At 44.4% G+C, this 16110-nt stretch overlaps 2 protein-coding genes across 3 annotated transcripts in view; both read right to left on the reverse strand.

The window, feature by feature from the left end:
* Nucleotides 1–13072, reverse strand: part of LOC308687564 (NACHT, LRR and PYD domains-containing protein 1 homolog) — a 162268-nt gene extending 149196 nt beyond the window's left edge. The window contains exon 1 of the mRNA XM_081360178.1: nucleotides 12930–13072. The gene's annotated coding sequence lies outside the window, so the exon portion shown is untranslated. The remainder of the gene's footprint in view (nucleotides 1–12929) is intronic.
* The window catches only part of LOC308687551 (NACHT, LRR and PYD domains-containing protein 1 homolog), a 75445-nt gene continuing 71452 nt past the window's right edge, over nucleotides 12118–16110 (reverse strand). For both annotated transcript variants that reach the window (XM_081360154.1, XM_081360153.1), the window contains 2 exons: nucleotides 13154–13429; nucleotides 12118–12987 (listed from right to left, as the gene is read on the reverse strand). In XM_081360154.1, the coding sequence (XP_081216280.1) occupies nucleotides 12947–12987; nucleotides 13154–13429 (317 nt within the window). In that variant the 3' untranslated portion in view covers nucleotides 12118–12946. The remainder of the gene's footprint in view (nucleotides 12988–13153; nucleotides 13430–16110) is intronic.

Consider the following 16110-nt stretch of genomic DNA (forward strand, 5'->3'; position numbering starts at 1 on the left):
CCAGTAGGGGGATATACTGCGAAATAACACCATTAAATCGACGCTCAAAACGTACACATTAATAACCTTCCCGTTAACACACTTTGCCCAATTGTGTGTTTTTTGTTAATTTAAATATAAACTTTACAGTGTAGATCTGCACTATGGATAATATATCTGTAGATATTCAGTTGGGCTTCACTCGCTTCACTCAGCCTACAGAAGACTTGTTTTTGTGAATTAAAAAATTAATAATACACATAGTTGAATCAGATGACAAATAATGATATATGACCTACTGTAGAATAGTTCATTGAATATTGAATATAGAATATATTTTTATAATATAGAATATTTTTATATACAGGAGACTGAGTGAAATATGTTGTTGTGAATTTATATAAAGTTACATTTAGATATTAACCATATTCAGCCCATTAGACATACAGCACCGTGTAATCATATGGATCCTCGATGAAATATACTGTACTATTCACTATTGGTCATCATACAGCTACAAAACAGTGTCCTACATAGCATTTTATGAAGACAAACACAATGTATCCCTTTCCTAAAATTCCAAGGGCCATTTAGAAGAAATAGACAATATTGTTGTTTGCAAAAACGTCTCGGTTACGTATGGTAACCCTCGTTCCCTGAGTCCAGGGAACGGAGACGCCTCGTCGGGGGAGTTCCCCTGACGAATTGGGATCACGCTAGGGAGACCAATTGCCTTCGAGTGAATTAAAACGAGCCAATGAACATTGGCATGCAAGATTTGCATTCCGCGGCCCGCCTACCAGTGCGGGTATAAGGCGGAATCAAGCACATGCACAAACGCTTTTCGCTGAGGAGCCGAACGGTGTCCAGTCCTCCGCGAAGGTACAGCAGCATGGCGACGGGACGAGGCGTCTCCGTTCCCTGGACTCAGGGAACGAGGGTTACCATACGTAACCGAGACGTTCCCTTTCGTCAGCAGGGAACTCCGACGCCTCGTCGGGGGAGTTCCCCTGACGAATTGGGATCCCTACCAAAACGCCATGGTGCTGGCCCCTTCCAGCGCCCAGCTAAGCTACAGCCCTGCAGCAGTTTCCAGAAATTTTGCGGGAGCTAGCTAGGGAATCACACTGCTGTTCCGCAAGACCCAATCAGTGGATATTGGATAACACTGGGAAAGCGTGCCCGACCCCAAGGATATAATAGGGGGAGGGAACGCTGCGGAAGCTGAGGCAGCCTAGAGGAAGGCCCTCAAATACACACATGTACTAACCACATAGGGTAGTGAAACATATGGCAGTCCTTGAAGGTAGTCCCAGTCCAGAGGAGTGAGGAGCGTACTCAACAGGGACGACAGAATGAGTCTGTCAAGGGGAAGACACGGCTGAACTGCACGTGGCAATCATGGGTCACTGCAGGGACCACTGGAAAAACACCCAGTCTACTAGCAACTCCTTACTGAAGGTAGCAGACCTGGTGCTGGGCGGTCCGCAACGCCTGGCACCGGAGGGGGTGATGGAGGAACTCACGAGGTTAGCCGTTTGTTGGGTAACCAACGGAGCAAAAAGACGCACGTATCCGCTCACGGAATGGCGTCGCAAGCCGACACACCTATTCCCTCTAATTACTGGCCATAGCAAGTACTCGGGAGGAAACAGGTTCCACACGTAGGCTATAAAACCTAGCGAACGTGTTCGGTGTCGCCCAGCCCGCAGCTCTACAAATGTCTGTTAGCGAGGCGCCTTGTGCCAGAGCCCAAGAAGCGGCAACACTCCTAGTGGAGTGAGCCCGCAACCTGGGTGGGCAGGGCTCACCCTGGGACTCATAAGCCCTGGTGATAGCATCCACTAGCCAGTGGGCTAACCTCTGCTTGGAGACAGCCTTCCCCTTCTGCTGGCCTCCATAACAAACAAGAGCTGATCTGAGGTCCTAAAGCTTTGCGTTCTGTCTATATAAACCCGGAGGGCCCGGACGGGACAGAGAAAAGCTAGGGCTGGGTCTGCCTCCTCCAGGGGCAGCGCTTGCAGGTTCACTACCTGGTCCGCGAAGGGAGTGGTAGGAACCTTGGGCACATATCCGAGCCGGGGTCTCAACACAACGTGAGAAAGGCCAGGCCCGAACTCTAGGCACGATTCGTCGACCGAAAATGCCTGCAGATCCCCTACCCTCTTGAAGGAAGCCAATGCTAACAGGAGCGCTGTCTTAATGGACAGGATATTAAGCTCGACTGACAGCAAAGGCTCAAAAGGAGGACTTTGAAGTGCCTTAAGCACCAGAGTTAAGTCCCAAGAGGGTACAGGGTGCAAGTTGCGAGGTGGATTTAGCCTCCTAGCACCCTTGAGGAATCTGATGACCAGGTCGTGCTTCCCCACGGACTTACCTTCAACTACATCGTGATGTGCGGCTATTGCGGCAACAAACACTTTAAGGGTGGAGGGAGACAGCCTTCGCTCCAACCCTTGTTGTAGGAAGGAGAGCACGACTCTGATCGGGCAAGTTCGTGGGTTCTCCCCGTGGGAAGAACACCAGCCGACGAACAGGTTCCACTTCAGAGCATAGAGGCGCCTCGTAGAGGGGGCTCTAGCTGAAGAGATGGTATCTACCACTGCCTGTGGCAGGCCATCTAGAACCTCCGCGTCCCGTCCAGGGACCAGACATGGAGTTTCCAGAGGTCTGGACGCGGGTGCCATAGAGTGCCCCGTCTCTGAGAGAGAAGGTCTTTCCTCAGAGGAACCGGCCAGGGAGGGGCTGTCGCAAGGAGCATGAGTCCTGGGAACCAAGTCCGGGTTGGCCAATACGGGGCCACCAAAAGGACCTGCTCCTCGTCCTCCCTGACCTTGCACAGTGTCTGTGCAAGAAGGCTCACTGGGGGGAACGCATATTTGCGTAAGTCCCGGGGCCAGCTGTGTGCCAGGGCATCCGTGCCGAGAGTTCCCTCGGTCAGGGAGTAATACCACTGGCAATGGGTCGTGTCCGGAGAGGCAAACAGGTCTACCTGTGCGGCTCCGAAGATTCGCCAAATCAGCTGGACCGCCTGGGGATGGAGTCGCCACTCTCCCGGAAGGGGAGGCTGACGTGAAAGCTCGTCGGCCACATAATTGAACTCCCCTGGGACATGAATGGCACGAAGCGACCTCAGATGCTTCTGACTCCATAGGAGGAGGTGGGAGGCGAGTCGCGACATACGACTGGAGCGCAGACCACCTTGTCGGTTGATGTACGCAACGGTCGCAGTGCTGTCCGTACGGACCAGTACATGCTTGTGTCTGAGAAACCCCTTGAGGCGACACAAGGCCAAGCGTACTGCTTGCAACTCTAGGCAATTGATGTGCCAATGCAGCTGGGGCCCCGTCCACAGACCCGAGACTGCATGCCCTTTGTACGTGGCCCCCCAACCCTTGGCAGAAGCATCTGTGAACACCACAGCATGCCTGGAAACCTGGACTAGGGGCACTCCGGCCCGTAGAAACGCAGGATCCGACCAAGGGGAGAAGGTTTGGCGACAGTGCGGGGTGACTTTGACCCGGAACGTGCCGCTCTGCCACGCCCACCTCGGGACTCGGTCGTGAAGCCAGTGCTGGAGCGGTCTCATATGCAACAAGCCGAGCGGCGTTACTGCGGCTGCGGCTGCCATATGCCCCAGGAGCCTCTGAAACTGTTTCAGTGGGACCGCTGTCCTGCCTCGAAAGGACTTGAGACAGGTGAGCACTGACTGGACGCGCTCCTCTGTGAGGCGCGCAGTCTGAGCGACTGAGTCCAGTTCCATACCGAGATAAGAGATCCTCTGCACGGGGCAGAGTTTGCTCTTCTCCCAGTTGACCTGAAGCCCCAACTGACTGAGGTGACGGAGCACCATGTCCCTGTGATCACACAACACATCTCGCAAGTGAGCCAGAATGAGCCAGTCGTCGAGATAGTTGAGAATGCGAACGCCTTGTTCTCTCATGGGAACAATGGCCGCCTCCGCGACTTTCGTGAAGACACGGGGCGACAGGGCCAGCCCGAAGGGTAGGACCTTGTACTGATATGCTCGACCCTCGAAAGCAAACCGAAGAAATGGTCTGTGTCGAGGAAGAATCGAGACATGAAAGTACGCGTCCTTCAGGTCGATCGCTGCAAACCAATCCTGGGGACGGATGCACTCGAAAATGCGTTTCTGTGTGAGCATCTTGAACGGGAGCTTGGCAGGGCCCGATTCAATACTCGCAGATCCAGGATTGGTCGTAACCCACCGCCTTTCTTGGGTACAATGAAGTAAGGGCTGTAAAACCCTGACCTCATATCGGCTGGAGGGACCGGCTCGATCGCGTCCTTCGCCAGCAGGACGTCGATCTCTTTCCGCAAGACCGGAGCATCCACTAGACGCACACGGGTGAAGTGGATGCCCCTGAACTTGGGAGGCCGGCGTGCAAACTGAATTGCATAGCCGAGCCGGATGGTGCGGATGAGCCAGCGCGACGGACTCGGGAGCTCTAACCAGGCTCCGAGACACCGCCGCAACGAGCCCACCCGCACGACCGGCGTACCCGCGGAGGGGCAGCGAGTTGGAAGGCAGGGACACGGCTCCGGTGGCATTGTAGCGGCCGAGAGCGGGGTCTGGGTGTGTACTTGGACAACACCTACCTGCTTCCACCGGGGGACAGACGGCAGAGAAGACCCGAGAGTGTTCTGCTGCGGGCTGTCGCCTGGCGAGGGAAGGGGAGGAGACGAGGAGCGAGGCCCAAGGGCGGCTGCTGGTCTCCGTGCCTTCCCGCCCAGCGGCAGACAGGAGTGACGTGACCGAGGTGGCGCCACTGCTATCTGAGAGCTGGGGAGAGGGGACTGAGAGTGACGAGACCCGAGGGTGGCGCACACTGACGTCCTACTCTCAAGCGGGAGAGACTGCATGTTCGGCAGTCCCAACCGTGAATGACCCAGAGGAGGAAGAAACTGCTCTTTTAATGAGGTTTTGGGTACCACCGACCAGCTGGTCGGCGGCGGAACAGAAACAAGAAAAATTCAACAAAGCATTCTCCACCCGGCCCTCCTCCGGGGGAAGGAGTGGTGATGACACACACTCCCGAAGAGCAGTTTTCGTCACACTCTCTAGGTCGCTCCTCTCAGGGTCATTTCCCTTCCTTTTGCTGGGGGGGAAACGAACCCCGAGCGGGCTGGTTTTAAGGCGCTTCTGGACCACAGTGTGGACATCGTCTGACCGAAGGCCAGCGCTGTGACTAATCACGGTCAGTCATAAAGCGCAGCTCTACTCCGAGTCAGAACTACCCACGTGCACTGAATGTGCAGGGGTAGTGAGAGAAGAAAAACTTTTGCAGATTTAGGCATGTTTGGCTTGCCATATTGGCGCCAAAATGCTTCCATACTGCCAAAATTTTTCACACCCATCCAGGCACTTTAGAACAGCCCAGGAAAGTGTGGCTGTCAAGTCTGAATCTTCAGCATGAGAACACACCACTATAGTAGGAACTCAGCATCATTTTCAGAGTATAACAGCCCTCTCTCCGATGTAGCGATCGACATCTGCCCTCTCCTGGGGCCCCGAATGAAATGCTTGGTCCCTCATGAGAAAGACCAGAATCCCACCCGAAAGCCTCGACGGCACACGGCACGCTGAGCGGCTCAAGCCTTTACGAGAAAGGGGAGACGAACAACGTGCCGACGTGGTCATGCACTCATGAGAGAACATGAACCACCCACGAACGCAGTCTCAACACACTGATTAGGCATGTGAAACCGTGATCGTGGCCGTCAACCAGGCATGCAAGACAGTGAACGTGGCCATCGTCTCGATGACACACGGCACGCTGGCGCTCAAGCCTTCAGGCAAGGCGAACAACGTGCCGACGTGGTCATGCTCTCATAAGAAAGCATAAACCACCCACGAACACAGTCTCAGCATGTTTGCGATGCGCTAGAGGAGTGGGAAGCTCGTGAGGGTCTTTCACCTGGCGAGACGTTCCGCACTGTAACCCCCAGATCACCAATGCTATTAGCCAAGTAGTCCTCTTTTTTGAAAAGGAACTAGATGGGGAATAAGCAAAGGGACTCAACCTCGTAGAGGTACACGAGTCTCGATCGCGCATCTAGAGCGCCGAATGACGCGCGCTGGGTTGCCGTGACAACCCGCGCTGTCAACCGGCGCTCGACGGCACACGGCACGCTGAGCGGCTCGAGCCTTTTAAAAAAGGGGAGACGAACAACTTGCCGACGTGGTCATGCACTCCTGAGAGAACATGAACCACCCACGAACGTAGTCTCACACACTGATTAGGCATGTGAAACAATGAACGTGGCCGTCAAATGAGGACAGGAAACGATCACATCCAGAAACACACGAGTGAAACGTCATCCTGAAAAGGACGCGATCTTCACTCGTGTTGCTCTTTCAGGAAGAAATTACTCTCTTTATTGTGCTGAAGCACACAGGGACCCAACGCGGCGACACAACGGGGAAACTGCAAGCCCGCTGTGCGCACTCAACCGTTTACCAGCTGTAAAAACAGCTTTTGAATTAACAGCCTGTAGACGCAGCCGGCAGACAGGAAATCGCGCGGTCGCTGAAACGCCGTCTCACCAACACAGAGAGGTCCATTCCCGAAACAGCAGACTCGTAGAGCGTAAGATAAATACAATCTTAAAGCTCATTCACTCAGAGAGGACACAACCGGTCGGCTCCGAAGCAGAAAGCGTTTGTGCATGTGCTTGATTCCGCCTTATACCCGCACTGGTAGGCGGGCCGCGGAATGCAAATCTTGCATGCCAATGTTCATTGGCTCGTTTTAATTCACTCGAAGGCAATTGGTCTCCCTAGCGTGATCCCAATTCGTCAGGGGAACTCCCCCGACGAGGCGTCGGAGTTCCCTGCTGACGAAAGGGAACATTATTTATCAACACCATTTATGAATTATGATGACTCCTGTAGATGACTTCCCTATGGCTTGCCACTCTTCTTTAACTGTTTTTCTATCCTCCTGTCAAAGTGTTTCAGCTCACTGATTAAAAAAAAAAAAACATTAAAAAAAAAGGACATCCATGGTGAATTTGATTTTGTCAAATTCACACGCAGCAGGACTCACTGTTAAATTTTGTATAAAATTCCTGAATACTTAATTTTTTATCACAGTTGCTTTGGTACATTTCTCAGATCACTACTGAAATTCTCATAACAGTTTTGAACAAATTGCCAATGCTTTGGTAAATCCATGCAATTGATTATGAATTGCCTTGCTGCTTCCTAATTTATCAATTCATTATTTCCTTCATTAGTGAAATTCTAAATACACCTCTGCAATTCATCAAATCAGGACACATTTACAAAATAAAGTCTAATAGAAATGTATTGAAAACATGCTTGACAGTTTATAGTCAACCATTTTGCATTTAATGACTTATGCAAGGAACTAATGCCTATGTTTTGAGAAGTATGACAATTCAACAGAGAAATAGTATAATAGGCCTATATTTTGATCAACATGACATAAAGAGTTGATAGGAAACAGCAGACAGTTGTACATTATCAATTGCATGAATGTACTGAAGCATTTGCAATTTGTATAAAATAATGAGAAATTGCTTTTATGATGTGCAAAAGTGACAAGATGATGTGATTTCAGTTGTGATCTGAGAAATGCATCAAAGCAAATAAGATAAACTATAAGACTTATTGGAGAACCTGCAGAATCACTGTAGACCCCCTAAGAGTCACAGACCACATAAAAGAAAGTGTTACGAGAACACAAACTGCCTTTTTAATTTGAGTTTCATATCTGTGGGCATTAAAAAAAAAAAAAAAAATTAAACATTAAAAAATATAAAAAGGACATCCATGGTGATTTTGATATTGTCACCGTGTGTGTGGGTGTGCTGCCCAGAATTTATGTCAGGTGAGTATGGATTGCATCAATTTGCTCCTGATTTTCAAAGTACAACGGCACAGGCACTTGTTGGTGGAACACTTTTGGAAAAAGTGTCAAGACTCAAGACACTTTGATTTCTTTTGGCCACTGATGATGAACTGTGCAGAGAAAATTGAAAATGACATTAAAAACATGTCCATGTATGTCTCTGTAAGTCATTTATTTACTAGAGAAGCTATTGGTTTGGAATGCAGTTAAAAAAAGAGATGGGTGTTTATTAAAGATTATACAAGTTGAGAGAGTGAGAGAGAGAGAGAGAGAGAGAGAGAGAGAGAGAGAGAGAGAGAGAGAGAGAGAGAGAGAGAGAGATCAGTAGTCCAGATTAGTAAGCTATTTTAAGAAAAATGTTTAGATATAAATTAGATAGTTAGATCATCTCATTTATAAGAAACAACTCAAACCAGAAAAGAGTAAACATAGAGGAAGAAGAGGCCATCTCACGCAAGATAAAGACAGGCAACAAAAGAAAATGCAAAAGAAAATTAATTTTGAAAGTGACTAGGGCAGCTAAACTTACACGTGGTTAGCTAAGTTTAAGCAAGACATACCATCAACCTGACCGTCCAGAACTTTTTGCTCTATCAAGCTAATCGTTTATAAATAATAAATGTTGCTTCATTGCTAAACAACAATAACTTTAGCAGATTATTTAATATACCTTAATTCGTGTCGCTGTACAGCCTCCCCCTACTGGACGCATCTGGAACAGCAGGGGCGTAAAACTGCTGGGGCGTAAAACTGCTGGGGCGTATATCTACCGGCTCCAGGTCTGCAGCCTCCCCCTACTCGCTGCAGCCGACAGGCAGAAAAAATCGTGCTGTGATCACGAAAGACGCTTCCCATTGAAAATACAATAGTTATAAAAAGGTGCTGGTAATGTACGAAAATAGCGAAATAAACGTGGCACGAATCAATAGATTAAATTACGTGACCATATCACGAACTGACGTGAGACTGGGTTGTGACTTGCGTTGGAGTTATCCGTGGTCTCACCACAGACTCACTCCGTGCTCCTATCACAGATTTTAGATCTGACTATAGCCAAGCGAGCAATAGGTGTAAAACGCCATCAAACTGGATTTTATGATGACAAGACAAGACAAAATGTCAACTTAATTACATGCCATTGCAACACAGTCGACATAAGCTTTTAAGTGTTTAAACAAGTGAGCAACATTACAACATCCATTGATCAGGTCAGGTTGTTGAGGTCCGTGGTGCCATCACGGGACTTCAGTTAGGCTAACAGAAACAAACTGAATTTTTATGATGGCAGGACAATGCAATAGCTACAATAACAGAGAGGTTAACGTCTTTATGGTATTTGGTGTTGGAAAATAAATAAATAGCCTAGGCTACTTAAAATGTTGTGTTTCCAAATGAGAAAGCACATCCATTGAGTGAGATCTGTTCTTTGTCATTGAAACGAATATCCGTGTGTGGACCACGGAAGATGAGTGTCATTGACTTGCGTTGGAGTTATCCGTGGTCTCACCACAGACTCACTCCGTGCTCCTATCACAAATTTTAGTTCTGACTATAGCCAAGCGAGCAATAGGTGTAAAACGCCATCAAACTGGATTTTATGATGACAGGACGAGACAAAAGTTAATTACATGCCATTGCAACACAGTCGACCTAAAGCTTATAAGTTCCTAAACAAGCCAGCAACATTACAACGTCCATGAGTGAGGTCCGGTTGTTGCGGTCCGTGGTGCCATCACGGGACTTTGGTTAGGCTTAACTGAAAGTTTATGATGACAGGACAATGCAATAGCTACAATAACAGACAGGTTAACGTCATTATGGCATTTGATGTTGGAAAAGAAACAAATACTTCAAATGTTGCGTTTCCAAATGAGAAAGCACGTCCGTTGAGTGAGTTCTGTACTCCCGTCATTGAAACGGGTATCCGTGTGTGGACCACGGAAGGTCAGTGTCATTGACTTGCGTTGGAGTTTAATCCTTGGCCGCATCACGGAATTTGGGGCGATTCCGTGATGGCTCCACGGATTTTGAGTTAAGGGCCCGTGGTTATTTCACGGAATCCTGTGAGACCAGCACACACACACACACACAGCCCCTCCCTTCCGTGCACACCGCGTCTCCATGAGAGCGAGTGTTCGTTCGACGTTGAAAGCAAGTTGGCGAAAGGTTGGTATCTCTATCTCGTGAACACCTTTACACAATCACACATTAAAAAGTGGTATTAAAATATTAAAATATTTTGAATATAATTTTGTAAGTGTGTTAATGTCGACCCGAGAAGCGATTACGCCTTCAGAAAGTTAACTAGTCGCAAGTTTGAGGTAAAATGCACTTTTTGGTTGTGGTTGTCGATGTCAAAACACTAAGTTAGCTGTGATTCAAATATTAAATAATGTTATGTCATTTTTTTTTACTTTTACACTGAATGTTTGCTGCTTCAATCCAGATGAGTAGGCTATTGACTGTATAGGGTAAATTTAGTATAGGGTGTGAATTCTGTATAGAAGATGTGGAGATTTTTGGTACGGCGTGTGGATTTTGTAAGAGGTAAAGGCATTTCAATGGGGTGTGAATTTTTTTCTGATATTGTATGATGTTTTTGTTGAGTTATTATTACACAATACTTTTTCCGACCTTTTTGAATCTTGCCCCTGACAAATAACCCAAATTACAAAAAAAGACTAAAACTAACACTAAAACTAATAAAAACTAAACTAAAACTAAGCATTTTCAAAAAATAAAAAATAAACTAAACTAGCAAACCCACTTTAAAAACTAATTAAAACTAAACTGAATTTGAAAACAAAAAGTCAAAACGAAATAAAAATAAAAACTAATGAAAATTGCAAAACTATAATAACCCTGCTCCAAACACTGAAATTCAGTTGAAAATAATGTAAAAACAGAAACTAATGTAAAGATCAATGCTATAATAAGAGCTCTACACAGTGTGTAATTATATATAAACGATACTGTCAGTCGCCATAGTTACACACATGAAGGAGATCAATGCATTTATTAACATTCAGAAAGCCGTCTTTCTGCTCTGTCTTCAGATCAGTGTAATGATCAGAGTAAACACACACACTATTCTCACTGCGACGGGCTTGAGCTCTCAGTGTGGCGTTGTGAATGTGCTGCCAATGTCAAATACTGATTTTAAAAGAGCCCGTCTGGAGATTCAACGGTCTGATCGATCTTTCATCTGCGGCCCGTCTGACTTACGCTCTCTCTAGAGTTCATGTGTCCTGTGTGTTTCTTTCCTATCAGCTCAATGATGCCAAACACTCTCTCAACTACAACAGTCACAGATGTTCCTCTACTGGACACATTTCTCTAGAGTTGATGCTGAAGCTCATGACAGATCATTGTGTTCATCACAACACAGCGGTCAAATGTGTGAAATGAACAGCATCTTTTCTCCAAAGCAATAAGAGCACAAGCTTTGTTGTAGTCCAGACTTTAAAGTTAGGCATCTTTACAGATGATCATTTTAATAAATAGATAAAAACCTGCGCTGACAAACACTTGCAGTACTGTGGATGTTTTCCAGGAGCCGCTGGAGGAGAAACGTGTGCAAAAGCAGAACAAAAGCTCCTGGAGACACAAACTGTGCTGCAACTACAGACTAAACCATGACTTGATGGAGCAACATGAGAAGAAATATTCCAGCTCTACGTGACGAATCTCACATTCTGCTTCTACAGAATCAGAACGCTCAGCTGCTTTCATGGGAAGAGCATCACTGGACACTTCTTTTCTGCTCTTTGTTGAAGTGATTTAGACACTCCAGCTGAATAATGTTTAATCGGACAGATTTTGTGGAGCTTCGTTCAGGTGTCCTGACGTTGGAGGAAGGCTGAGACTGTTGTAGAGGACATGAAGCTCAGAGAACATATTCTTCACTGCCAAATATCTGTGCTTCAGCATTATTATACAACACTTCATATTTCAGCTGTCTTCTATCAGGACAAATAAAGGAAAGGATCATAAGGACACAGAAATAGAGCTAGTGACACAGAAGTGGCTCAACTTACCCAGCATTAGGGGTATAGTATGATGTCACTGGGGAATTTGAGTTCAAAATAAATAAATTAAATATTAGTTTTTTTGTGAATTATCCCATGACAGTCTTACTTTACAGCACATTATTCAGAATGTCTATTCATTAAGAATATTTCCATGCAGTGAAATATCCAAAATATCCAAATGTTAAATTATGACACAACAAAATAAACTTAGAAAAAAATAGCTTTTATTAGATAAAGAGAATATTAAATGTTCCTCACTGCAGTTCACCAAGTTCAGTGTGTGTGTTTGCAGAAGAATATAATCACAGGAAAAGAAGAGCTAGATTCTATTTGCCACAACTATGTTTTTTAAGAAAATTCAACATTTCATAGTTTATGAAAAACATTTATAGAAATGTACATAAACAATTCACCAACAAGTATAAAATACAGTTAGACAAATATAAATCTTGCTATACATTTACTTTAATATTAAACTTGTTTTACCTTCCCTGTATTTGAGTTAAAAATAAAAAAGGGGGGAAATGGTCCATTAACTCATGACAGTCTTACTTTACAGCACATTATTCAGAGTGTCTATCATTCAGAATATTTCCACTTCTGTGACTGAAGTGACGTCGACGTCCGGGTTAGCAGTAGCATTGGCCGTCAGGCAAGTGTTATTTAAATAAACTCCTGATGTACTTACAAACTTTCCAATGCCTTGTTTTCTGAGTACAGAACCTATTTGTACGACTGTAGAAGTTTGGTACCATTCTGGGCATTATTAGTGGGGTAATTTACCAGATACATCATAGGATTCATTAGCGCCTGCACTAAACCATCCGGCTGATATCTCTAAATAAGCTCTAACTTTAATAATGTTCAACCAAGGGAAAAAAGGCTTCTGGGGGGTGTTTGGCTCAAGGTCATGCAAAGGACCCTAGGTTGATTTTACTCCGAACCATCCCTTTAAGTTCAATACTTGAATATGATAATGTGATAAACATGTATTTCCAGGTCCAGACCGATCATTATTTACCCTTGATCTGTTTTGAATCAGCAAGTGGAAGAAGCCTTCATGTTGCCCTCAGTCCGAGCTGTGAGAGAAAGATGAAACATCAGATTACACAAACACATCAGCTGAGCAAAGAGAAACATTTGAGTTTAACAATGACTTCATTTTTCACATTGAATCCATCACAGTACTAAACAATCACTCCTTACAATGAAAGAAAACATTTAAATTTAATGTTTAAACATTACCTTCCTTGTGTTTGTTCTCTAGCTGATCGGCCAGATTATTCTGGTTCATCTTCCTCAGGATGTTCACTGTGATCTTCACAGCTTCTTCTGGTCCTGAACGTGCCACCATCATGTCCACTGTTTTTAAGACATCTGCATTCTCCATTTCAGACTTTGAAATGCGCTCATTATTCCTCAAGTACCACTGAAAGCGCTTCAGTTCATCTTTTCCTAGATCCCTCAATGTCTGCTCAAGATGCTCTTTAACAGACGCCATATTCCTTCGCTGATTCACTTCTGCAGGACAAAAAGAAAAAGATCTTCAGTATTTTTCACTCTAAACAGATGATTCGAATGTTAGGGTTAGATCAGGTCTCGTCTCTTAGAGGACTCGTCTCATCCAAACTCTTGTCGAACAATCAGTGATTTTTCAGCGAGTCACACACAAAGTAGGAAACAAGATTTAAATAAAAAAGGTTTTTACAAGTAGTGCAATTAGTCAGAGGTGCAAAATCATTATATGGTGCCATGGAAGGACTGAATAACACATTTACATGATCTAAATGAATTATTTTAGCTAAATAATGTATAATTATTGTGTGAGTATATTAATGAAGCAAAGACAGAGATAGCCACTGGAATTGTGTAAATCTGCTATACTTTACAGAAAAATCTGTATTTATTAATATAGTAGATATCTAGTAATGTAGATATATTTTAGCTCCTCCTATGAACTTTATTTAACTATAAATGAACTTGCCATAGCACATTAATTGTAATATCCATTTTACAACAGTACGCAAGCTTTACCACAACAGTTTTACCACCTCCCTACAAAGAGGAATCAATTTAGTAAATTAAGTTGCATAGAACTACTCAGAATATGATTTGTTGATGTAATTGATTACATTAATTATGAAAAAATGTAAATTTGTGTGGAATGCACCAATGCGGCACACTGTTTACATTCATCCCTAATCCCCCGTCATGTTTCACACAAAACAAGACTCCAAAGCAGATGCTAATGGATTGTATGGCAACACAACTTAAATATGTATGTATAATAATTGATTATCAAAATAATTATTTGCTGCAGCCCTAGTAGAAACTATGGTGGCCCAGTAGTGCACAACACAACTAAAAAAACAACACAAAGAAAATGCTCCCGTTTCTCGGCCACTATTGAGGGTGCGTTAAAGTTAAGGAATTTATACCAGAGGTAATGATGGTCTAATTTAGCCTGGCAAGCCAGACCTACATCAAGATGTTAGGTCTGGAAACTCACCATAGTCACGGCTCAATCCGAGGGGCGGGATAAACGGCTGTCTTTCAAATTCCCTCTGCACGCAATAGGACAGCGCTTCAACCAACCAGAGCGTTTTCCCAACAGCGGAGCTTAGTTGATAGATTCAACTTTTGCCATATCTGGCCGGCAAAACGACGAACACATCTTCCTTTTTTTAAGAATGACTTAAGTGCCATTCTTTGCTCTTTTCTCAAAGAAAAAATTAACTCCAAGTCCTCCAGAGTCGCCGATTCGAAAGACCGTTGTTCTCCATCAGCAGCCGCCATTCTTTGTTTTCAAGTAGCAGCAGCCAGGTAACCGTCGCAACTCTGTCGTGTATGTTAAGCCCGCCCCCGCCTACTCTATACACAACGTGATTGGCCTGACCCAATCTGGGTTTTTGCAGCGAGAAGGTTTATTGAGAGTTGCTAGACGTACCTGGCTGCGAAATACATTTTGCTGCCGCTAGGGTGCGTCTAGATTTCTAGGCTAGGTCTAATTAAATCTTGTTTAAATTTTGGATTCAGAACCCTTTAAAAAAAAAAAAAAAAAACATTAGCCAATTCATTTATATAGCTAAGCAAATTTAAAGTGTAATTTTAAAGCCTAGGACAGTAAAAGCGGTTTAGAATAATTAATATTGTTAAATCATTACCTCTAGTATGAAGCCCAAATCTGAGCTTTAAAGCATCATTTACGTGGCCACGAGAAAGAGCAAGAGATTGCAAGAGAAATTAATTCAACAGTAATAATGTGTGCATGTTCTAATCATAATAATAAAATGTCAAGTTCAACGGTCCAAAAAAAAACATTGGTATGGTAAAAACTGATAAAAATATGGATTTCGTTAGTCCATTGCCACTAATATAAATGCTGCATTTTAACTTTAACACACATGTGGTTCAGAAATGGCACAGTGATATGAGCTGGTTGGGCAACAGATAGCTCTACTGGCCCATATGGGATATCCATGGGTTCATAAAAAATATATATTGGTATAGAAAAAACTGCTCAAAATGTGGATTTCATTAGTCCATTATTTCGTTAGTCCATTACCACTGGTATAAAGCTTGCATTTTTAGCTTTAATGCACATTTATAGAAACGGCACCATGAAATAGGCTGATGTGCAATAGAATGATAATGTATTGCCCCATAGAAACTTCAAAGGTTCATAAAAATATATTGGATATCAAAATTTAGATTTTGTTAGATCATTAGACGCTGCATTAAAACCCTTGGCTCATTCAACTCTAACATCGCTTGGTTAAAAAAAAAAAGACTGTACATACAGTATATATATATTTTCCTCTGTTACTTTTGTTCTTTGATTATCATTAATGACAGACATCACAGCAACTGGTTTATTAGGCTACTGTGATTTAAGATCTGCCGCTGCCGAACATGACGCGGTTCTAACGCACATCTCATTTTCTCTCAACTCTTTAAGTTCATTTAAGACATTACTTAACTAATTTAAGACTACTCTTATGAGAATAGCGATACTGGTGCGAGTCTTTCTGTGTGTCGTGTGTGTGTGTGTGTCACTGGATGGACATTCACATTCTCAGACAATCACAAGTTCTCTTTTGTCTTGTCGCGCTTGAATGGTTTAAAAGCATTTGCATGAATAAGAATGAATAAGAGCATGATCATATAACGCTAGCCAAAGGATGATGGGAAAAACAGATGCT

This window comes from Scardinius erythrophthalmus, assembly GCF_964197995.2.
Source record: "Scardinius erythrophthalmus genome assembly, chromosome: 3".
Lineage (NCBI taxonomy): Eukaryota > Metazoa > Chordata > Actinopteri > Cypriniformes > Leuciscidae > Scardinius > Scardinius erythrophthalmus.